Genomic DNA, 23586 nt, shown 5'->3' with positions numbered 1-23586 from the left:
CTGTCTTGAGCCCCAAGTACTTCCCATCTCTAAAAGGGTGATCACTATTAAGAAACTGCCTATAGTTTGTGTAAACAATTTTCTTGCTAATAGGTAGATGAAGAGATGGAGTATTGTCACCACACTTTGGACAAGCTTTATATCCATGGGTTACACAACCGGATAAGTTCCCAAAAGCCGGGAAGTCGTGAATCCCCCACATCAACATAGCTCTCAACGTGAAATGTTCCTTTTTATACATGTCATAAGCGGGCACTCCATGATCCCACAACTGCTTCAACTCTTCATCACGGTGGCTCGAGAAAAACATCAATGTCTTGACTCGGTGCCTTCGCCCGAATTAACCGAGACAACATTTGGAATTCTGCTTTCATACACAAGGATGGTGGGAGATTATAAGGCACCGTGTGATGACAGGCCCAACAAGCGTAACCGATGAAGATGAACTCCACGTGGATTAAATCCATCCTTTGCAATAGCAAGCCAAACATTAAACGCTCCTTCTCTGCAAATTCTTCATACTTCTCTTTACATACTTTCTATTGGCGAGAATCACTTTTGGATGCCTCATATAATCCCATGAAGATTTTGATCTAGCATGCCAAGTCATGTCCGCGTGCTATCCATGGTATTGTATATAACCTCTTGAGTCTCCGGAATGAGAGGAAAGTGTCTCAACACTTTGTTAGGCTCTTTTGAAACCTTCCCTCCTTTGCTGCTATGACTTTATATCTAGGGTTTTACAATGGCGACATTCCTCCAAATTTTAAAATCAAGTTTCGATTATAGCATACAATTATTTTCGCACATATGAATGCACTTGGCTTTCATCCCTAGGTCTTTCAACATTTGCTTCATTATAGGATATTTCAGCGGCAATGTGTTCTCTTTGGGTAACCATCTCCTCAACATGGACAACAATGCTGTCACACTATTCCCAGACCACCCAAACTGTTTCTTCAAATTGTGAAGTTCAACAATTACTGAAAGTGTTGTCTCGGGTCCCTCACAAGAAGGATACAATTTTTTTTAAACTTTTTTTTTTTTTTGTAGTCAAGATACCTCTTACCCAAGTCTGGTTAAGGAACAAGCGGTGGTTCATTATCTCCTATTTCAATACCATGGCCCATATAAGCATCAACAAAGTTCCCTATTCCAAGCCCTTCTTCCTCGGTGTTTATTTCTTCCATGTTTCCCACCACCGGATGCTCCATCGAAGTTTGTAAAGCGTCTTTCACCATGTAAAACCCATACACGGTATGAAAGATCTATACCGTTTAGGTTCAAATGATCTTCGACCACATCATATTCTAGTGGAACCTATTCCTACGGTTTTACATGGGCAAGGACAAAGCATCCAGCCCAACTTTGTTTTGGCAAATGAAACAAAATCCCTAACCCGTCTTCATAAAGTATGGACCTCTTGTTTTTTCGTCCATCCAAACTTTCTGAATTTGCTCACTCATTCTACAATAAAACATGTTTATATATAGTTAAGGAATTTAAGACAAAATAAGCAAATAAGTTCCAATCTTCCGATTATATGCAAGCGTCACGGTAACACTTAAACACTCATATGTACTATCAACTACCATCACTACTAGAAAAAGGCACATAGATAGCTTTTGTTTAATAGCTTATGTAAAAAAAAAAACGCTATACAAAAAAATAAGATTAGTTTGTAAGTCTTTGGCTATCATTTTTACTAAATGGTTCCCGGTTCAATTCGCGTTTCTTTAGTGGCTTGTCGATAAATCCTACAAACGCAATCCTTTTTTTTACATTAGGGAAGACCGGGATGTTAAGTTGGAACACGTATGAAACAACCAACGAAGGTATATATAATAATAACTCAAAAAAGAAATAAAGTAAATCTCTCGTAGAAACAAAAACAAAGGAGGAGCTTTAAAGGTGAGAGTTTGATCATTACATTAACGAAAACAAAAAAAATTTGATCCTTTAATTAAAAAACAAATTTTTTATTTGCCAAAGTGGAATTTTTTTATATGTTTGGTTTCAATTTTGTTTCTTCTCTCAGTTTCAGAAGATCCTCAGCTTTGGGTTCATGAATCTTCTGGCTTGCTTCGCCCCGTTTTTAGGTCCTCTCTCTTTCACACACACAAATTTTGTTGATATCGAAATATCTGAGTTTTAGGATTTATTGCTTTTTAGGTATTTGGAGATTGATCCGATAGCTTGGCTTGGGCTTGAGGAAACTGGAGGCTCATCTCGAGCTAAGCATCATATCGGAGCGGTATGTATTGTTTATCATTGCTATATATATAATAGTTGAAATGTTGAACATAGAATTAGGGCTTGGTGCTTTGGTAGCGTTAACTTACAAACCTGATTAGGTCAAGTTTAATTTATCTGACTACTCATTGTAGAAGAGATTAAAAGTAAACCATTGGTTCAAACCAAACTATTAAAAATCATAAAATAACAGACCAAAAAAAAGGTAATCAATACTTTATGAGCGGAGAGAAATCATAAAGCTCTCAAACTTGATTGATATCCTAATTAGAACCATTAGAAATAGAGATAAACTTGTTAATTAGAAAACTCGAGAAATCATTCTTTAGCTAAACTTGATATCTGAATTAGAACCATCAAAATCCACTCTTTTACATATTAAAAACAATCTTGTACTGATCCATTGAAAATCAGCATAATAAACAACAATCAACTAATAAAATTAAATATGTTCAAAATGAGATAATAAAACCCTAAACATCAACTACTCACCTCGGTTAATGAGAATCTTTTCTTCAGTAGATCGAAAAAATGAAAATCTCGAACGAGAAGGACGAACGAGAAGGAAGACGAGGATAGAGCAACTCACCGAGTGAAGAAGAAGTTCACGGCAGCAGGGGCAGCACCACTCGTCGAAGCTTTAGTTGATCTGTTTTCCCTTTTCTTCTATTGTTTTTTTTTTTCGATGGCCCCGAAGTGAAATACTCCCGGTTTTTTTTTTTTTTTTTCCGATGTAATATTCTTTTTCTTGTTTTTTTTTTTCTTAGTTTCTAACGGTGGGTAAACGTTGCTAAATATCTAAAGAAATGTTACAAAATAATTCAACTATTTAAGCAACGGTTGATTGCATTGCCAACGGATAATATATGTGACTAATTTCCTAACGGCTGTATAAGTGTTACTAATGAAAAAACCCAATTGTTGCAAATTCACCCAAATGGTGTAGTGGAGGAGCCAATTCAACAAGGAAGCAACTTGAAGGTAGATCTAAACTTCTGTGTGCAAGTCTTGAATTGGTGAAGTCCATGCAACATAGTTGTTTGGAAAGCAAACTGGGTGGTTTGATGAAGTAGGATCTAGCCTTGAAAACAGATTTGTTGCTAATATATGGCTGTGTATTTCCATCTCAAGTGCTCTAGCTTAGAGATGGATGGTTGGGTTTTTTATGCACAATTTCAAGCTTAATTAGTATGTAGGTTGCTTAGTTTGAATCCTAAGAGAAATTACTGAAATTCGTGAGGCATAATTGCAAAACTATATAGCATATTCCAGGTGGTTATCAAATAGATTTTTCTCTTTGGGGCCATAAGCCTAAATTTAGGTGCAAGGACTGAGAGATGAAGCATGGTCCTGAGAGTATAATCGGTTTGACGGTTTTATCGTTTCATTTCTAGATAAGAATTCAGTGTTGTTTGGGAGAGGGGCTGGTTTATTTCTTCAGTCGGGGTGGGGAAATTTGTTTCTTTTTGCTTGCTTGTTTTGTAGGTTACCTCAATTTCCTCGTGTATGGTCCTTTAATTAAATTTTCTTTGCCGATCAAAATAGAAAATGAAGGGTAAATAACTAAATATATAAGATGCATTGGACTCTTCATTCGTTTGTGCTATTGCCATGGAATATTACTATATTCGAGACCATAAGAAGAACCTTTGATCTCTTTTACTCTACTGCTTTTTCATGACCCCCTTCTGTTGCCGGTAAAAACAGTAACCATTGGTGTTTTCATCCGTGCTACCAGTCAGATTTATACCTTTGTTAGTTTCTTCTAAAACATGCAAAAAAGGAAAAAGAAAAAAAAAAGGTTTGTTGCTGGTTATTTCCAGTGTTCTAAAAAACGGCCTAGGCGGCACCTAGGCGCTAGGCGGTGCCTGGCCGAACTGTTTTTGTATGTAATCGTTTTATAAATCGTTGGTCTGATTAGAAGGACCCAGGCGGGTGATTAATTGGCCTAGGCGGCCCAGGCGGGACTGGACGGTTTAGAGGGTCCAAAAAAAAAAGAAAAAAAAAAAGACAGACTTAAATGTTACAAGCCCAATTAAATTAAAAAGGACCACTAGGGCTTACAAAATCAATCGGTAGTCTCTCTTCTCGGGTTCTGAAAAGAAATTTTGGAGAGATTCAAGGAAGAGAAAGAAAGAAAGAGTTAGGGTGCTGAAATCGGATCGATTTGAAGAAAAATAGAGTCCAAATTAGATCGGATCTGATGAGATCAAATTGAAATAAGAATTGGGGGTGTGTCGAAAAGAAAGAAAATGAGTGGGAAGAAATTGGAGAGAGTTGGTAAATCGTGCACTGGTTTCAACCTCAATTGAAAATGGAAGCAAAAACAAATATGGGTGATTGAATTGAATTCAAATTCCTTCAAATCGATCCAGATCGATAGTTTTTGTGATCCTTATCTTTGGATTTTACATCAATCTGAAATTTTATCTTTGGAATACCTCTTGAAATAAAGATTACTCCATCTTATTCTTACCGGCGCGGATTAGAACTTGAGGCATGCATTGATGCATATGAGCTGATGTTAGTTGATTACTAGCTTTCGAACCCGTCTTACAAACGGGTGTCGTTATATTAAATTATTTTGAAAAATATTTACAATTATGCAGAGTTATGAGATATAAATATCCCCATATTATTATATTCATCACTCATTTAAATTTCTTGCAACGTGAAAATCTCACTCTCAATAAAAAAGAAAGAGCCCACCCTTGATAAAACATTTCGACTTCTTTTTGTTGTTAATAAGAGAAGTTCGATTAAAGTTTTGTAAGAATGCCCAATGAGGTAGGGGTGTGCATAAAACTGGCTGAATCGACAAAACCGACCAAACCGACCAAACCGAATTGAACTGGTCGGTTCTGGTTGGTTATATTTATGAGTCGGTTCGGTACTGTAAAACTCATTTAAATTTCTTGCAACGTGAAAATCTCACTCTCAATAAAAAAGAAAGAGCCCACCCTTGATAAAACATTTCGACTTCTTTTTGTTGTTAATAAGAGAAGTTCGATTAAAGTTTTGTAAGAATGCCCAATGAGGTAGGGGTGTGCATAAAACTGGCTGAATCGACAAAACCGACCAAACCGACCAAACCGAATTGAACTGGTCGGTTCTGGTTGGTTATATTTATGAGTCGGTTCGGTACTGTAAAACTATATTTGTCGAGACATTCCCAATACAACTGTGTTTTGAGGTTAGTTCAATGCATTTACATCTAGTTTTCAATTTCATGTTAATTATTTTTTGAGGTTGGTTCATTGTATTTGCATCCAGTTTCTGATTTCCCATTAATTATTTTTTTAGGTTGGTTCAATGCAATTGCAAATCTAGTTTTCAATTTCCCTTTAATTGTTGTTCTTTGAGGTTAGTTTAATGTGCATTTGCATATAGTTTTCAAATTCCCGTTAATTATTCTTTAAAGTTAGTTCAATGCAGTTGCATCTAGTTTTTTATTTTTTTTTTAATTATTCTTTTTTGAAGTTAGTTTAATGCATTTACATCCGGTTTCTGACTTTCGGTTAGTTATTATTATTTAAGGTTAGTTCAATGCATTTGCATCCAGTTACTAATTTTCCGTTAATTATTCTTCTTTGATGTTAGTTCAATACATTTGCATCCAATTTTTGATTTCCCGTTAATTATTCTTTATTGAAGTTAGTTTAATACATTTGCATCTAGTTACCAATTTCCTGTGAATTATTATTCTTTAACGTTAGTTCAATACATTTGCATCCATTTTTTTTATTTCCCGTTAATTATTTTTTTTAGATTAGTTCAATGCATTTGCATTGAGTTTTCAATTTCCCGTTAATTATTATTTCTATCTAGTTTCTGATTTCCCGTTAATTATTCTTTTATGTTAGTTTAATGCAATTTCATCCAATTTTCGATTTTATGTTAATTATTCTTTGAAGTTAGATTAATGCATTTGCATCATTTTCTGATTTTCCGTTAATTATGTATTTGCATCCAATTTTCAATTTCTAGCTATTTATTCTTTAAGATTAGTTCAATGGATTTATATCACGGGTTCTAATTTCAATTCCGTTAAGCCATTATTCTATGATATTAGTTCAATGCATTTGCATCAAGTTTTTGATTTCCGTTAATTTTTTTTTTTTTTTTTTTTTTTTTTATCGGTTGCAATGTTGCATCCGGTTTCGATTTCTAACTTTGTGGGATTCTCAAAAAAATACCTTGAAATAATATAATAACATGTGATAGGTAATAGCATCATACTCTAATTAATCTGTGATTCTTTTTCCATATTGTGTATGTTTTGTGATTTTAATTAAGTGAAATTCTAGCATTTCCCAAGTTATAAACGCGTCTTAGTAGGAATCAATAATTTTCTTAGTTGATTTTACATGCAAAGAGTTTCAAAATTATTTAAAACAAATATTGGTAAGAAAAACTAATGACAATAATTAGTAACACCTCTTATGTTTTCCATGTCGATATATAACATTTTTATAGACCAAAAAATCGACAATTTTCTATTGGGTTTAATTTACATATCACAGTTATCAAAATTAATTAAAAAAAATTCGAGTAAGAAAACGTAATGATAGTAATTAATAATACCTCTTATGCTTTCAGTCATTTAATTTTGTCACGTCATAATGCTATATGGAGGGGAATTGTCACGGACAAAAAAATATTTTATATTTGAGCACACGTTGAAGAGATATTTGAATGCACAAAATAATCTTATAACATATTTTAAATTATAGTCCAAAGAAAACTAAAATTTGCTTTATTAGGTATCAATAAGTAGGTAAGCACAACTTTCTCAAAAGCAGGCTTCTTCATTTATTTCATTTGGACACAAAAGACTTGAAACTGATTATTTAAGGGTGAGGGTGATGAGAAGAACTTAGAAAGTAATAACTATTTAATTTACTTGCCGAAACATAAAGGACTATTTGATGTACAACATTAGTGTACGCTTTCTACAGTGCTCATCTTTATAGAGAATAACCATAACAACCTTGCTATGCTTTTATAACTTAGCTAAAACAAAAAACTACTTAAATATTTGAACTGAAGTGACTTTTTGCTACGGAACAAAATTTTGAGCCTAACAGGCTTGTCTATGGCTTCACACTGTCTTTGTCCGTAGGTACATAGTTGTTGATTGGAGGCTTTCTCTTACAGTTTCCATTCCCAGTGTAATCCATATGCATCAAATGGTTTCCTCTAGGAGCCTTACGTATTGATAGTTTCATGCAATGCTTCATCGAGGCGTGAGACTGATTTTCCCAGTTACAAAGCTGCCACTATGATAAATGTCAGATTTTTGTGACTTGAGATTGTTCCCCGATTGAGATCAAAACTGTTCACTATGAAGATTTTTCTTTGTGGCTAATTTGCGATTGTTACGTGATTAAGAAAATTGTTAGTAATGTAGATTGCCCTGAATCTATTCGATCGGCAACAAAATGAGCAATAATTGCCCTGAAAACATGTATCTTTGCAAGCACGCTAGAGAGAGAGAGAGAGAGAGAGAGAGAGAGAGATGCCTACTTTGTCATTCATCATCTTCTTATGTGATCCTCTCGAAAGCAATCTTTTGAAGTATAAATCGTATCCCTGCATTCAAGCATATCCAAATATTCAAATTGATCCTTGAAACCATCTAGCTTGAGCCTAGCTAAGTAGTTTCTTTAGTATATAAAGCATTCACATTGTAGATTCCATATAACTAAAGTTAAAGTATCAAATCTCGCTAAACACATGCATACACATACACGATAATTAAGAAAAATATAAATATATAATATAGCAATTTGACACTAAGAAACAAAATTAATTGCACACGGTCATCAAAAAACTTTTCTTTAAGCATATAATCTCTGTTACATACATACACATTTAAGGTATCTATCAATAATGTTACTATCATCTTATCAATTTTCACAAAAATTATCTTAATTATTAATGAAAGAAGCATCAAAGAACAAAGTTAAACCCATAAATACAAAGAGTGAATTTTACAATGTATGATTCATTGTTCAAAGAGTGCATTATACAATGTATGTATTGACATATTTATTAAACACTAAACGAATGACAGGAAGTAACAACTCTGAAAAGGCATGGCTTGACCATAATCTACAATGGATACAAACGGCACCCAACCCCACAAAATTCAAAATACCTACTTTAATTTGCAACTAAATAACCTATGACTTATTAACACCAAAGAACAAATTAGGAAACTTGTTTGTTAATTTCCCAGTGGAACTAAAATTTAATTCATACAAAAATGAAATAAGAGAGAAAATCAGACCTAGAAGGCAGAACGTCCAGCTAATTAATCCAGTTTGAGAGCGAGTGCTTTGATGATGCCAAACCTCTATGCTTCTTCTCTACTTCATAGATAATATAAGCATGGACGACACAATATCAAAGGGAAAATAGTGAAGAGTAGGGTTTAGTTTATCACTTGTGGAGCAGAGAAGGAACATTTTTAAGTGATATAAATTAAATCGTTGAGTTTTTGTTGGGTTTAGCTTTCCTTTTTCAGTTAAAGACTTCTAATTTAATCTTCCTGATTTCGTAATCCCCGTCCCCTGGCGTGGATAGCCTCACTTTGAGCTGAAAAGAGGACCAACTCATGGTTTCTTGCTCTATAGCACATACTTAACTATAGAATAAAAGAAATTACACAATAGATTATAAGCCGCGGGATACAACTGCGTTGATTTAAACCAATTCACACTTTCAAGCTCAAGTTCAAGACTCGGGTTATACCAAATTAAATAGGCACCAAGTACCTTAATAGGCATGGAACATCATTAAGTCTCCATTGAAGGTACTTGAAGTCTCATCACTATCGTGTAGAACCGTAGCATGCTGAAAATATAGAAGGCGTATCATAAAGCGTGGCGTAACAATAGTTTTAGGCATCCACTCACCACATATTATATTGCGGTTACCTTTGACTACCTTACATGCCAAAAATAGAAGTAGAATTCATGCTTTTACACCAAGTACATAGAACACCCCTTATCAAGCATCATTATATAAATTTGAATTTGAAAAATACATCATCATATAGAAATGCAAAAGCGGGGGAGAAAGAGAGAAAGCAAGTATAGTACTTTTGGCTTAGTTAGTTTGGTCGAAACAAAACTATAATATAGATCGTGATTTTTATGCATAAATAGAGCAACCACAAATCCAAGTTGCACTATACATGTATGAAAAGCGGATCGATGATGTATATACATAGCTCATGGCAACATACTAGCGATGACTAATTCTATCCGTCTAGATGAAGAAGTATGACTCTGTTGGGACTATTGATGTAAGTGGCATATAAATTGCTTTGTTGATGTATATTTAGAATTAAAGGATGAATGCCAATGCAATGATGTCCTACATCTCGAACCCATTTCAAAAGCATCCAACTTAACACAGGACACTAAGTACTATAAGAATATAAAAATTAATGAAATGAAACAAAACACATAACACTACCCCCATTTTTGATCGATAACAAAAGCTAAAAACCAAAGGACTAAAATCCAAAGAATGGGTACCCACATACGTTAACCCGAATCACCAGTTGGTATTATGACATGCAATTGCCACATAATTGTAACTCAACTTATGAAATTATTCAAAGATATATACATGATATGTCATGCGAGAAAATTGGTTTGAATTTATCAAGATTTACTCCCTGTCTTTTGCTTTTTACCACAAATTCTTGGTATTGGAGCAGTATGTGGATTTAGTCTTTTTTTTTTATGGTTGGCTTCCTTTGGGGCTAAAATTTCCTACTTCCTAGATGGTTTATTAAGAACTTTTGAAGAAGAACCATTTGAATTTGAGGAGAAAGAAGAAAGAGAAAGAAACGTACCTGAAAGAGGTGAGGCTGATGAGAAGTCCTTAGAAGGTGGTGAAGTGCATTGAACTTCATAAACCCAACCATCTTTAGGTGTTGGGCTTTACATTCACATTGTTAGTGAAAAGATATCGAGATGAGGTGGTGGGGAAATGGGTAGTAGAAGCGTTGGCAAAATGGACTTCTAAGAGGGTATACATCATTCCTCAATTGTAAAAGCATTAGCTTTTATATTAGTGCATATATATTAAAACTTCTAGTCAGTATATATTGGTACTTGTGATACATATAGTATAATCCCACACGAGGGAATTTAAAGTTTGCATAATAATATTTAAGTTCCAAGAACAATTTGGGTTTTGTGTTGGATGCTCCAAATTTAAGATCTGTGCATCTTACTCGATTGATTTTTTTAAAAAAAAAAAACAAAAACAAAATAGTAAAAAGCAAATTTTACACTTTACGTAGGCGTGGAAAGCTAAATAGAGTTTCGCGACACAACTCCATGAAGATTCCCATTTTCCATCACCCCGGTCATTCACCATAAAAGGTGTTTCAATCAATAGATAATTGAGTAAAAGTACAAACACTTTCGATTCCTAGTATCCGAAGAAAGTGCGAAAGAAAATTCACAAAGTCGTGAGGGAGTGTATGGTTGAGAACCATTTTGGAGCTTCGGATGGATCAAATGAGTTGTTGCTCAAGTCCCCGGGTAATAAACAAACAATAAGCTAGGCTGCATCCAATAGTTAGACTTAGGCGCTGTAAGAAGGAGACAACGGGATGCAAAAAAAAAAAACATCAAATTTAATCGGATCTATTTAACATAAACTCTATCTTACACATAATTGAGGAAGTTTATTCTGTTAGATCAGTCTTGGACTGTGGCGGTTGTTTGCTAATTGCCTTGAAAAAAGAGAATAGTGAAAAGGAACATTGTCGGAAATCTCGACCAACATGCGTGAGAACTACTACGAGGTTCAAGCAATAACATAGTTTTCTCCGCGATTCGTTGAGGCTAGTAAGGTTGTTAAGGTTGGAAGGAACTGTCCCGATTAGAGCGTTCCTATCAAATTCCATTTGTTGAAGAAGCGGAGAAACGATGGCATGTAAACCAACATAGATCGAGAAGAAGTGAACAAACTATATAAAGGTGAGCACATATGATCGAAAAGCAACTTACGAGAATCTCGAGAGTCTTAACAACTCCCAAAGTGGTTGGAATCTCTCCGTTAACCGATTGTCATTCAATATATCTGCCAACAAAGGCGCTTTCGGTGATTGCCCATAGAACAACAATTCTAAATAAGCTGTTTCATATTTCATGTCTTCATTGTGTTGAAAGAATTTGCTAAACAACAATAATTTCAATTGGCCGCTAACTTTCGAACACAACCGGACTTAATTTAGTTAAATTTCTTACGTCGAACGAGAACTACATCGATATAAGCTAATGATGGATTACAAATTTTAGGTACTCACTTGCATCATTTTGAAGATATACACAAAGGAATTCCTCTTCATCAGCTGACCATTCCCTTGAAAAGCAAGCTTTCAAAAGCTCTTTTTCTTGACACCATACTCAAAAGTTGTCGAAGCGGCCGGGGGTGGCTCTTTCTCTTGTCAAAAGGGGTCTTTGAGTTCTTGCCCTTGCTTGCGGCCAACATGGAACGACCGGAATCGTCGTAAAATTCACGGACGTAAACATAGGAATAGGGTTAAGCCTTTATTGGCCCAAGATCTTGGTCTTTCTTTTCTTGATGTTACGTATGAGAAGAATTACAGTCGGATCTTAACATTCTACTTAGTTTGACAAAATTGACAACTAAAAATGCGCACAAAATTTATAATTCAAATGATAGGAATAGAATGTAATTGGTTGAGTAGTCAGAATCCTTTCTTTTCGGGACATCTAAAACCCTTGGCTTCAATGTCCGTCCCGAAAGTAGAATAATATCATCGAAAAGATCATAAGTTTAAGTGTTTGGTTTGAAGTAGAGCAATTACTACAGTTCCACCAAAAATATGGACAAAGCTGCCCTTGAGGGAATTCACAATTTGGAGCTTTTCTCGTGAATTGAGGAGGTGGAGAAAGAAACTTTTCGGGGACTCGTGGGGTTTAGAATCTTATTTGTGGGGGAGTCACCGTATAATTCCTTTTTTCTCTTCTTATTTCCCGCAATTTTTTTTTCCATCTCCTAATTTCTCGTGAGTAAAAAGGGTACTTAAAAGTTGCTGACGTGGACACCCTTAGAGACCAGGAAAAGGGACTGCTATTATATATATATAAAGATTTGCAACTAGTCTCTGTGCACGTGCACGTGCCCTTACAAAAAAAAACAAAAATTATAACCACACTTTTCTAGAGAAAGACTATATTACCTTAATACCACTATTCCAAATTTTAGTGACATCATTTCATTCCAATAACATGTTTTATCCAGAGAAAAAATAATAATTATACATATATATTTAAATAATTAATTAAATAAAACCGCCTAAGCGCTTAGCCGTCTGAAGCGCCTAAGGCCTAGGCGCTCCCCTACCGTCCGACTACCGCCTAGCAATTTTTAGAACATTGGTTATTTCTATGGCGTTGCTTCTGAACTATTCTCTGTGTTGACTTATTTGACTTACACGTCCTTCTGCTTGTACATATAGTTTGTAAATTTGTGTTATGTGTACGAGGCAATTGGTGTTACCCTTTCGTGTGGATTGATTAACTGATTTTTGTTGAGGTCTGAAGACTTTTTTTGAGCCATTATCCTCTGCGTTTGTGCTCGGGTACCAAATTTTTTTAATGTTGAAGGTTGTCTTCTCATTTTTTATTTCTCATATTGGCAGGCTGTCCAAGCAAAACAAAAACGCAGGTTCTAGTTGGTATTGTTGGGGATGACCTGCCTCGAGCTACTGAATTGGTTAGTGAGTTCTGGCGCTCCAACTTGAAAGCAGAATTCATGGTCAATAAAAAGGTCAAGAAACTGATTGATCGTGCTGTAGACTCGAGTATTCCATGGATGATAATTGAGGGTGATGAGGAAAGAAACGGAGGTGTTGTCACCTTAAAGGATGTTGAGAAAAAACGGATAAAAAAATCAGAGCAGGGACGATGGTTGAGGAGCTTAGCGAGCGTTTGAAGAACACACCATTGCACAAACCATTACAATTGGATGTATTTGATTGTAATGGCATTTATTCTTACTTTTTTACATAGTTCACAAGAGAGTTGTTAAGGTGGATATTTCAGGAACCACAATTGGGTAAAATGAATGCCAGACTGCCAGTTCACACATTTTTGTTTTTTGTTGTTGTTTTCTTTTAAACAGTATATATATATATATATATGGCGAGGGTAGTTGAAAAACAAACAAGAAGACTGTTACTGGTTCGAGTTTTCTACCCTTAAGCTCGAAATCCCCATGTATGAGAATATTTGAGTCTACATAATTTTAGAGGACAAAATTTGCTTGCCACTGGTTTGGCTGATTCCATGGTTTTGGACTCTGCATCTGTATCCCATAAAAAAAGTGTTTTACAGATACAAAATTGAATATTGTGTCCAATGGTTGCAGCAATATTAAGTCAATTCATATGGCGTAGAATGAGATCCCTATAATTCTACGGTTTCTACCCCACTTCATCTTTCATCTGGCCCCACAACCAAAAAAAAAAAATATATTCGCCAGATCAATTAGCGCCAAATGAAGAATAATTTTATTTTATGCCAAACCAACTTGCGTCAAACGTACTCTGTATTCTCTAAATTGCTCATTATATATGAAGAGTAATTTGGAGATAGAGTAAAAACCAATTGCTCATTATATGGAAAGAGTAATTTGGAGATAGAGAATAAAAACCACCGGAAGTGACTCCCCTTGTATGGGGATAGGGAGCCATTGGACTCAGCCTCAGTACCAAAATGGCTCAAGCGTGTCCTGCTCTGTGCACTTTCTATATAGGACTCTTTCTCAGTTTATCAACTATATCAGCTGCTAGCATTATCATTACTTGGTATGGCCCAAAATTAATTGGGATTAGGGAATGGATAAGGAGGTGATAGTGTTAGTTTTGTTAGACTGTCTAGTGTCTAGTACAGCAAGGAATGTGCTGGTTGTTTTGTGGCCTTTGCTTGTTTGTTTTTGGTCCTATTCAGCAAGGAACGTAGCCTTCTTAGTAACTAAACAAAAACAACCACCTTAGCTTTTCCTGTCTAGAGATATCAAGCATTATCTCCTCTAAAACTTGGAAGCTTCCAAACAGCCATACACCCCTCATAATCTCTCTTCTCTTCTCCCTCCAAACGAAGGCCACAGTCTAAAACATGCTTTCACTAAAGCCCTGTAAATTCCATCTACATTCACCAATAGTTATCCATCCATTATTGAAGCTTCAAAAGCAGCAAACTCATCAACCACTTCATCAAGGTATATGCCAATTGAACTCTGTTCCTACTTTTATTTTGCTCTTTATATAGTTGGTGTAAGCTTATTCTGAGTATACATTGGAAAGAAAATATGTACCTTCACAGGAAGAAGGGTTGTGAATAGAAAGCTTTTTGTGGTGAAAGTATCTCAAGGAGAAGGAAATAACGAAAGGAAAAGTTTCTTGTCTCTTGAAGAGGCTGGTCTGGTAGATATGTCAGGACTGAGCACTCACGAACGATTTCTCTGTCGATTAACGGTAAGACTACTGTTTGTTAGATATCAATATGTCTTTGATTTTTAGATGTGTTAAATTGTTAGGATTACCTTACCCTCATGGCCTCATCTCAAAGCCGTTAACGAAATATCGAGTGTGTGTGATAAATTTGTTAGTTCTTCCATCACAGCCTTACCACTTACAGCATCTTGTGATGTCAGGATATTATCCTGTGTACTCTAATATCATAGCTAATCACAGACGTCTATCACCAAAGGTGATTAAATACACAATTATCAAATAAGTTGTAGCTCTATGTGACATTTATAAGCTTAAAAACTAAATATTTTCGTATGTGTAAAGGCGTGTTTTTCCCTTACATATACGGGTGGAAGAGGAAGGGGATTGGATATTGATAAGACCGAGTTCGTTGATGAGCGAACTGCCTACGTATCTTGCTCTCGATTTTGTGAGGGAGCGAAGAATCAGGTCTGACGTAGTTCATGTAGGTGGTATTTATAGATGTTGAGAGTGTATCCTTGCCCACCACGTGTAAAGGGTATCACAAACGTGGGGTGGAGATCAGGAGAGCATGTGAAAACTGTCTTCATAGGTTTGCTGTGATGATGTGGAGTGGACAAGTAGCTTGCGGCAGTGGTTTGTGAAAGTACACCTTTGGTAATGATCGCATATGGATAAGAGATGATGTCATAAGTCGAGGCGTTCTGCGTGAGATCGTCTGTTTGACCTGCGTTATCCTAGAATGAGCTGAAGTAGACCACCTACATGAGGCGAGCTGCTTATGAAGCAAGCTTTGAGGACGTTGACATGAGGTCGGTGTGGTACTTCTGTTTATGCTGGACACGTGTCTAATATTCATTAGATGTGAATATTACTCCCTCACACTCCCCCCTTTTGGTGGAAACTTTATATACCTGAGAAGTGATCTGGCGAGAAAGAATGGTGCCACGTGTTTAGCATATGTGAGGAGGCGAACAAATGTGAATAGAAATAGTCACCGTATTTGGAGAGATCGTTCAGGTATTATATAGCAAAGCGGTGGTGGATTGAAGCAAACACGTGATTGGCACGTGTTTAGCATAACTTTTGAGAGTCTTGTAGCGAGTTAAGTAGCCTTGGAGCTCTGAAAGCATATAGTCTTTGGAGAAGAGAGTTTTTAGTTCGAATAAATGGTTGGCTCGTGAGAGGCGTTTTGCCTTGAGTTGGCGTAGGTCGAGGGACCCTTAGAGAGCTCGAGTGTTCATTCTAAGCGTATGTAAGTGTGTTGCTCCGGTGGAGTCAAGGGACCTTGTAGCGCTTATGGAAGCGATACGCTTTCGCCGGAGGCGTAGGTCAAGGACCTTGTAGCGCTTGTGGAAGCGTTACGCTTTCCGGAGCGTTCTCACCGAAGTTAATCCCGAGATGTGGGTCCTCAACTAGCGAGAATTGGAGAGGCTATGGAGCACATAAAGCTCGGGAGAGTCTTTGTTCCGCGGAGAGCATGTTAGCTTATGAAAGCGTATTGCTCACGGAGAGTATTCTCACTGAGTTGATCCTAGAAGTATAGTCCTCAACTTAGCGAGATTTGGAGAGGCTATGAGCCTGTAAGCTCCTGAGAACGTTCTGCTCGCGGAGAGCGTATTTAGCCCCTGAGGGCGTGTTGCTCGCTGGGAGCGTTCTCGCGAGTTGATCCTAGGAGTATAGGTCCTCAACTAGCGAGACTCGGAGAGGCTATGAGCCTGTAAGCTCCTGAGAGCGTTTTGCTCACGGAGAGCTTATGTAGCCCCAAGCGTCTTTGCTTTCGGGAGCGTTTTGCTTTCGCGGAGAGCGTATGTAGCCCCGAGGCGTCTTTGCTTTCGGCCGGAGTGCTTTGCGCTGAGGCGTATGTAGCCCTTGAGGGCGTCTTTGCTTTCGGCCAGGGGCGCTTTGCTTTCCGGAGAGCGTATATAGCCCCTGAGGGCGTCTTTGCTCCTTTAGGGCGCTTTGCTCCGCGGTATGCGTATGTATAGCCCCGAGGCGTCTTTGCTTCGGCCCCAGGGCGTGTTAGCTTAAGAAAGCGTATGGCTCACGGAGAGCGTATGTAGCCCCCGAATGTCTTTGCGGCTGGGCGCTTTGCTGCGAGAGTATATAGCCCGTAGTCTTTGCCCCCCGGGGCCGCCCATTGCTTCCAGAGGTAGCGTATGCCCAGCCCGAGCGTCTTTGCCCCCCGGCCCGTTTTGCTTCCTGAGGCGTATGCCCAGCCCCCGTGCTACTTTACCGGCGCTTTGCTCGCGGAAGGCGTATGTAGCCCCCCGAGGGCGGCCGCTTCTTTGGAGGCGTTCTCGCGGAGTTGATCCTAGGAGTATAGGTCCTCAACTAGCGAGACTTCGGAGAAAACTATGAGCCCAGAAGCTCGAGGCGTTACGTTTGAAACGCTTTGAACTCCTAAGAGTGTTTTGTTACGTAGAGAATGAGCCGTGAGTGGTTTCCTCATCTTTGAACTAGCGTAGAAGATGAAGCGACCTCGGTCGGGTCTTAGGTGATTGTTTCGGCCGGGAGGATGGAGATCTTAACGGCAGGAGTTGAGTGCGACCTCACGGGGTCTTGACAACAGGAGAGAAGTGGTGACGCTATGTAGCGTTTGAGCTTGAATGAGCGTTATATTCAGCTGGGTGTTGTGACCCGAGTGAGTCCGTGGGCATCTTGCTTTGGAGATCATCGTCAATAGCTAGCCTTGAATTGGCGTGACTATAGTTAGCCCCAGTTTTGGAGCTTCATTAACCTGTAAAAATAAAAATGCGAGCTAGCACCAAAGAGTTAGTACGAACTAATAGTAGTAATTTTGGAGATGCATGGATCATAATAACTGAATTGAGCCTATTGAGATGATAATGACTAGCCCCAGTTCGGAAATGGCTGTGGCTAGCCCCTTGTGTGCATGGAGCTTGATTGACCTGCACTAGATCGAACTAATATCCAAAAGAAATTAGAACAAAAAAAAAAAAAAAAACTATTAATTTGGAGACTTTTCTTGCTGGAGCAGGGTAATGTGCCCGTTCATTATGCCTAGGTGACCGACTAAACTCTAGACTTGAGCTTCGAGGCTTTCCATGCTTCGTGGGCTTGAGAACTGTTGGTTTTTGAGTTTTTGAGTTTTTGAGTTGTGTAAAAGTGGTTTCTCAAGTAATCGAGACCACAGACGGCGCCAATGTAAAGACGTGTTTTCCCCTTACATATACGGGTGGAAGAGGAAGAGGATTGGATATTGATAAGACCGAGTTCGTTGATGAGCGAACTGCCTACGTATCTTGCTCTCGATTTTGTGAGGGAGCGAAGAATCAGGTCTGACGTAGTTCATGTAGGTGGTATTTATAGATGTTGAGAGTGTATTCTTGCCCACCACGTGTAAAGGGTATCACAAACGTGGGGTGGAGATCAGGAGAGCATGTGAAAACTGTCTTCATAGGTAGTGGCAGTCTGGACAAGTAGCTTGCGGCAGTGGTTTGTGAAAGTACACCTTTGGTAATGATCGCATATGGATAAGAGATGATGTCATAAGTCGAGGCGTTCTGCGTGAGATCGTCTGTTTGACCTCCGTTATCCTGGAGCGAGCTGAAGTAGACCACCTACATGAGGCGAACTGCTTATGAAGCAAGCTTTGAGGGCGTTGACATGAGGTCGGTGTGGTACTTCGCTTTTATCTTTGGACCGTGTCTCTAATATTCATTAGATGTGAATATTACTCCCTCACAGTATGTTTTCCACCCTTATGAACCTCTGAGTTTGATTTGTCAACTAATTGTACAGGGAGAAAATGCATTTGGTTGTTACTATTGTTACTTCTTGAATTGCCGCTTTTTGCAATGTCTATTTTGTTGCATGATTCACAAATCTTATTGGATTTTACTCTGCCAAAAACAGCCACTAGTTTCCATACTGCGCACTCAAATAATTTGAAAACTGGTAGAGTCCGTAGAGAATGTATTATCTTCCACAGGGAATGCGTTATTGCACTCAAGTTTGAGAACGTAGAGGCCGGAAATACAATATTTTTTGGGTTAAGTAGCATTACCCCACTAGATGAGGCCAATTAGGATTTCCCACTAGGAAAATTAGGGTCTCTTCCAAATTCACACAAAAAACACACTGTCAACTCAATTTGATTTTTATTTTATTTTTTTGTAGGGGATACCTAATTGGGGGAGGGGGCAGTTAACCCATATTTTTTTGGATTTTGTTGAGTCTTAACCAACATATATGCACTCCATGAGCCTTCACTAGGAGCCCAGAGTACTCTTCATATACTCGAAGATCGATTGAGATTATAATATACCAAATGATGTTAAAGGTTGACAAAAACCTTGAGTACGTCACATCCCACTATCAATCTTTCTACCTACTAGCTTAACATTTCTCTTAGCTGGTTGATATGATGTAATGTGATACTTGTGTTTTCAGATCTCTTCACTGAACCTACTCAAGGTGATCTCAGAACAAGAAAGTTTTCCCATTGAAGAGCTAAATGCCGGGAGGGTTACTGACTGGTTTGTTAAGGATAAACTGAAAAGAGAGCAGAACTTGGATTCTGCAGTACTCCAATGGGATGATTCTAACTTCCAAATTTAGGTTGTCACTTCTGTAAGATGGGCCGGGGCTCAATGGTACAGCACAAGATGTCAAAGGTGGAGCCCAAACAATGAAAAAAGGTGGAACCCATCACTGCATTCTCTTACAGTGGTGATTATAAACTTACAATTGAGGAGATTTGTCATATGCATCGCAACTTTTGCTGTCATTGGTTTATCCATCAGCAAACTTCTTTAAGTTTACAATCTCATTAACGAATTGAAGATATAGCTTAATTGGTTATTAACTTATTCTTATGGCAGATTGGCAGCTATTACATTTCTTCAGTAATAACCTTATCCAACAGTCTTTGTATCTAGAACATTAATTGCATTGATTGTACCATATAGATCTTTGAATCTTTCAGTTCTTTCTTGACACTGAATGATTGAATCACTCATCATTTTTCTTTAGTAGAGGTGTGGATTTGTATCTACAACTTGATGTTGAGGTTGGTAGGAAATGACTGCATTCTTTCTTGAGATAAGAGTTGCCTACGTATCAAGTTTCTTGGGTGAACTTGAATCAAGCCTTACGTAGTTCATCTCTCTCTACTTATAGATGTTTGAGCTGACCTTCATTATTTGCTCAAGGCCGTTATCAAGTGTAGATCCATATTTTGTGCTATCTTGATGATCCATCATTACTTCTGCTGTTACAAAGTAAATGTCTTATTCATTGGTGCATTGACTGAGCTTTAGGATCGCGGTAGATCATTTGTTTCCATGTATGGTTGTATCTAATATTTGGGACGACCTGAGTTTGGGTCATGATTACGTCTTTGAGGCGTAGTACGAGGTGTGAGGATACGACCTGATAGGTTAGACATGTGTGATGTAGTGAACGTCTGAGAACAGAGGGTACTTACACAACCCTCTTTATTCTTTACAGGCTGTTTGACTCGTTAGGATGAGACGGTTTGAAAAGAATAAAGTTGAAACAGTAAACACGTATCGCATAGTTGGTGGGCTTTTGAAAATCAAAAATTTTGGAAATTATGCGGGAAAAAGGAATTTCTGATTTGTGTGCCCAAGTCACGCCGCTTTTGTTGGCGTGGTCAGTATATGTAATGATTTTGGGTTTTTGGGTACGCCAACTTTTCTTTTGGGTTTTGTGCAGTTATTAGTTGGTTCGTTTTCCAAGACTTTTCAGTTGCCATCAGTTGTGAAGAAAGAAAAAACTTAAACTAACCATCTTCTTATTCTTCTCCAAAACAGGTGCGTGCTTTTGTCTTTTTTTTCTTTTCTTGTCTATGATTTTGATTTTGTTTATAGAAAAATTCGATGTCTATTACTTCTGAAAGTATTAGTGGTGAGGTAGGGATGTTTGAATTGAGAGAAATGAAAAGAAGTGGTGACAATGGTGTCGTTAGGGGTTGTAGTGAAGATGAGACGTCATCGTCTTTCTCATTGGAGACGTGAGACGTCATCGTTTTCCTCATTGGAGACGATGACTGAGGAGGTGGTATCTTGGTTGGTGTTTGATAATTTTGGGGATTTGAGAAGGGAGTTTGGGATTAAGAGTTCCGATCTGATGATATACGACCTGAGTGGTGAGAAGAACGTTTTTGGTTCAGATTATGTTCCTCGAGATGGTGGGGTTGTAATTACGTATGGCCAACTGAAGGCGGGGTTGAGGTTAAGTTGTTGTTCTCACGTCTGACCTTGTACGTTCTGAACTTTTGTGGGAATGCACCTTTGCAATTTGTGGGTAATAGTTAGAGGGTGTTTCATGTTCTGGATCTGTTGAGACAGAGGGGTTACAATATTTGTTTGTCTGACATGCTAGAGCATTTTACTGTGAAAATATCTTCTGCTATGAACTTTGGTTTACAAGTGATGAGGGGTAAATCATCGGTGATTGTTGGTGTAAGTAAGGAGGAACGGTGGCATAGACCTCTATTGATTGTGGGGAGTTATTGTCCTCCTGGATGTGTTTTGGAGAGTCGTTGTGTGAGGACTGATAGTAGGTCGTTATCTATGTGGGTTGTTTTCATGTGTAGGTTGTTTACTTGTGTAGGTCATTTGTTTTGGTTATGAGTTGATATGATTACGTTCTGACATATATTTGTTTGTTTTGCAGAGGTCGTAATTCATGGTCGTACTTCTACGGGGGCTATTGAAGAGTTTGCGAGGCTAAGTTGGGAAGAAAAAGTGTCCTTGTTGGAGGAGGTTGCACACTACTTCAAAAGACGAGGTGGTGTGAAGATAAACTTGAAGAAGGCTGAGCAAAAGAAGAGGGCTTATCGGTTGATTTGTGTTGATTCTGATTCAGATTCAGCTACTAAAATGGAGAGAGATGAAAGGTCAAATGCTAGGGGAAGGAGTCCAAAAGGTTGTCGTGCTGCTAGGAGTCGTGATGTGTCTAGACAAGCTGGGGAGGGAGGTGAGGGTATTTTTTCAGTTCGGAAGCCTATGTTGAAGAGACAAACTGAAGGTGATAAGCCAGATCGGGCTAAGAGAATGCGACCTGAGGCTGAGAGTGAAGAACGACCTGCTACTAGGGGTGGACGTTCTGCATAAAATCGGGCTCCTCTGAAAAGAATGGATTTGAAGGAGTTGGCGGCTGATGTTGTTGTGGCAGATGGTAAGGGTAAGAAGAAGGCTAGTGCTGCTGAGACTATTATCTAGAAGTGTAGAGGGTCTGGAAGTGCTTTCCAAGGTGATAAGGCTAGGGAGTCTAACGTTCTGGATAAGACGGTTACCTATTACGACCTAGTGAGTGGGTTGACGCGGCTGGTGAAGAATAGGGACTGTAGTTTCAAGTCTTCACTGGTTGCGAATGGACTGCTGGAGAGTATTGCCCTAGATGGAGATAGGCATCAGCTGGAGACTGGGAAGGATTAGGAGGCGAACCTGAAAGACATGGATCGCTCGCTGTGTTTTGTAAGTTTATCTCCGACCTACTATTTGTATTATGCTTTATGACTTACTTTGTTATCTCGTCAGGTTTTGGCGATGTATAGGAAGTTGAGAGAGATGGCAACTATCTCTGACCTGTACAAGAAGGAGATGAAGGTTGCCAAGGAGGCTTATGACAAGTTGTTGGCTGTGCAAGAGGTTGAACGGGCTGAAGTGGTGGGGCTAAGGGCTCAGGTCAGGGATTTGGCTGGGAAAGTGACCTTATTACAGCCATCTCTTTATGCTTCAAGAGTGGAGGTAGCACATTGGATTGCTGAGAGCAAACAATCGCAGGCCGTTACTGAACGAGCTCAGAATGAATACAACAACCTGGTCGATCTGGTAGAGAGTGGTGATGTCTATGTTATAGTGGATGATTACATGGAACTAGAATGTAAGTACAAACCCTCAAAAGGTCTGTTGAAAGTGGGGCTGTAACAGTAACTGTAGAAAGTATTGTTATAGATGCTAGTAGACGATCTGATCTACCAACCGACCTGAGTGTTGCTATAGTTGTCTAGCCAACTGAAAATGTTGCCACTGAAGTGTTTAATGCAAGTGGTGATCTGGCTAGTGGCTCTGTTGGTGAAGAGGGCTGCCAACTGGACCCCTTGAATGTGGAGAATTTGCCTCGTGTCAACTGATTTTTTTTTTCTTGTGATGTGATTGATGATAGATGATAGATGAAGTCTTTGAACTATATTTTCTTTTATTGTTGATACTGATAACTTCTAGTTTTGATGGGGATGCTGAGGTCATTTTGCCATGATAACTTGGGGGCCTCTAGTATCTAACCGAATTTGTAGTAAATAAAAATATTTAAATTACTTACTTGTTTTGAAATGAGATTGTCTGTGAATTTTGTACGAATGTGATTGCTTCCCTTGCTTTTTGTTTTGTTATTTGACAACCTGTGTTGCATAGTATTAGACTCGACGACCTGTCATATTTTGGTAGATCGCTTGATGCTTTTAGGTCGTAAGTATTTTTGCACGACCTGATAGATGCGCGTAGTTGGCACCTAGGTTTCTTCGTGTCCTTAGGTGTGTATGGATTGATTAAGTGGTTCCTTTTGGGGGAACTTCTTATTGATTGTTGACTGATAATTAGCCTTTGAGTAGTAATTATAGTTGAGTCAAACTTAACCCTTTCGAATGCCTTAAGTTGACTTGTGGTCCTTTTGGGGGTACCTTGGATTGTATTTGACTGATAATTAGCCTTTGCGTGGTAATTATAGTTGAATCGTTCTTAACCTTGGCGTTGGTGTTAAGTTGATTTATGATCCTTTTGGGGGTTGAATTTGATTGATAATTAACCTTTGCGTGGTAATTATAG

General features: G+C 38.2%; 3 protein-coding genes across 14 annotated transcripts in view; all 3 read left to right on the top strand.

Moving 5' to 3' along the window:
- The window catches only part of LOC147493172 (histidine--tRNA ligase, cytoplasmic-like), a 30385-nt gene extending 16985 nt beyond the window's left edge, over nucleotides 1–13400 (top strand). For 5 of the 12 annotated variants that reach the window (XM_086564269.1, XM_086564271.1, XM_086564268.1 and 2 more), the window contains one exon: nucleotides 12953–13400. In XM_086564269.1, coding sequence (XP_086420395.1) covers nucleotides 12953–13245 — 293 coding nt within the window. In that variant the 3' untranslated portion in view covers nucleotides 13246–13400. Of the gene's footprint in view, nucleotides 1–2038; nucleotides 2100–2172; nucleotides 2256–2772; nucleotides 3142–7375; nucleotides 7408–12952 lie in introns of those variants that run through there. The other 7 variants (XR_015197629.1, XR_015197628.1, XM_086564273.1 and 4 more) reach the window with 5 other exon arrangements.
- An 899-nt stretch (nucleotides 13401–14299) lies between these two features.
- LOC147493171 (receptor-interacting protein) lies at nucleotides 14300–19764 on the top strand. The gene is made up of 3 exons (XM_086566694.1): nucleotides 14300–14532; nucleotides 14637–14788; nucleotides 19184–19764. The coding sequence occupies exons 1-3, from the start codon at nucleotides 14430–14432 to the stop codon at nucleotides 19349–19351; spliced, it is 423 nt and encodes a 140-aa protein (XP_086422820.1). The 5' UTR covers nucleotides 14300–14429; the 3' UTR covers nucleotides 19352–19764.
- A 1669-nt stretch (nucleotides 19765–21433) lies between these two features.
- On the top strand, nucleotides 21434–23078 carry LOC147493170 (uncharacterized). Its single transcript, XM_086566695.1, has 2 exons — nucleotides 21434–22236; nucleotides 22300–23078. Exons 1-2 carry the CDS (start codon nucleotides 22216–22218, stop codon nucleotides 22687–22689), a joined length of 411 nt encoding a protein of 136 aa, XP_086422821.1. The 5' UTR covers nucleotides 21434–22215; the 3' UTR covers nucleotides 22690–23078.
- Nucleotides 23079–23586: the final 508 nt, after the last annotated feature.

The sequence above is a fragment of the Coptis chinensis genome, chromosome 6 (genome assembly GCF_015680905.1).
Source record: "Coptis chinensis isolate HL-2020 chromosome 6, ASM1568090v1, whole genome shotgun sequence".
Classification (NCBI taxonomy): Eukaryota; Viridiplantae; Streptophyta; class Magnoliopsida; order Ranunculales; family Ranunculaceae; genus Coptis; species Coptis chinensis.
Note: the sequence above shows the minus strand (reverse complement) of the source record. Positions and strands in the feature narration are given on the sequence as shown.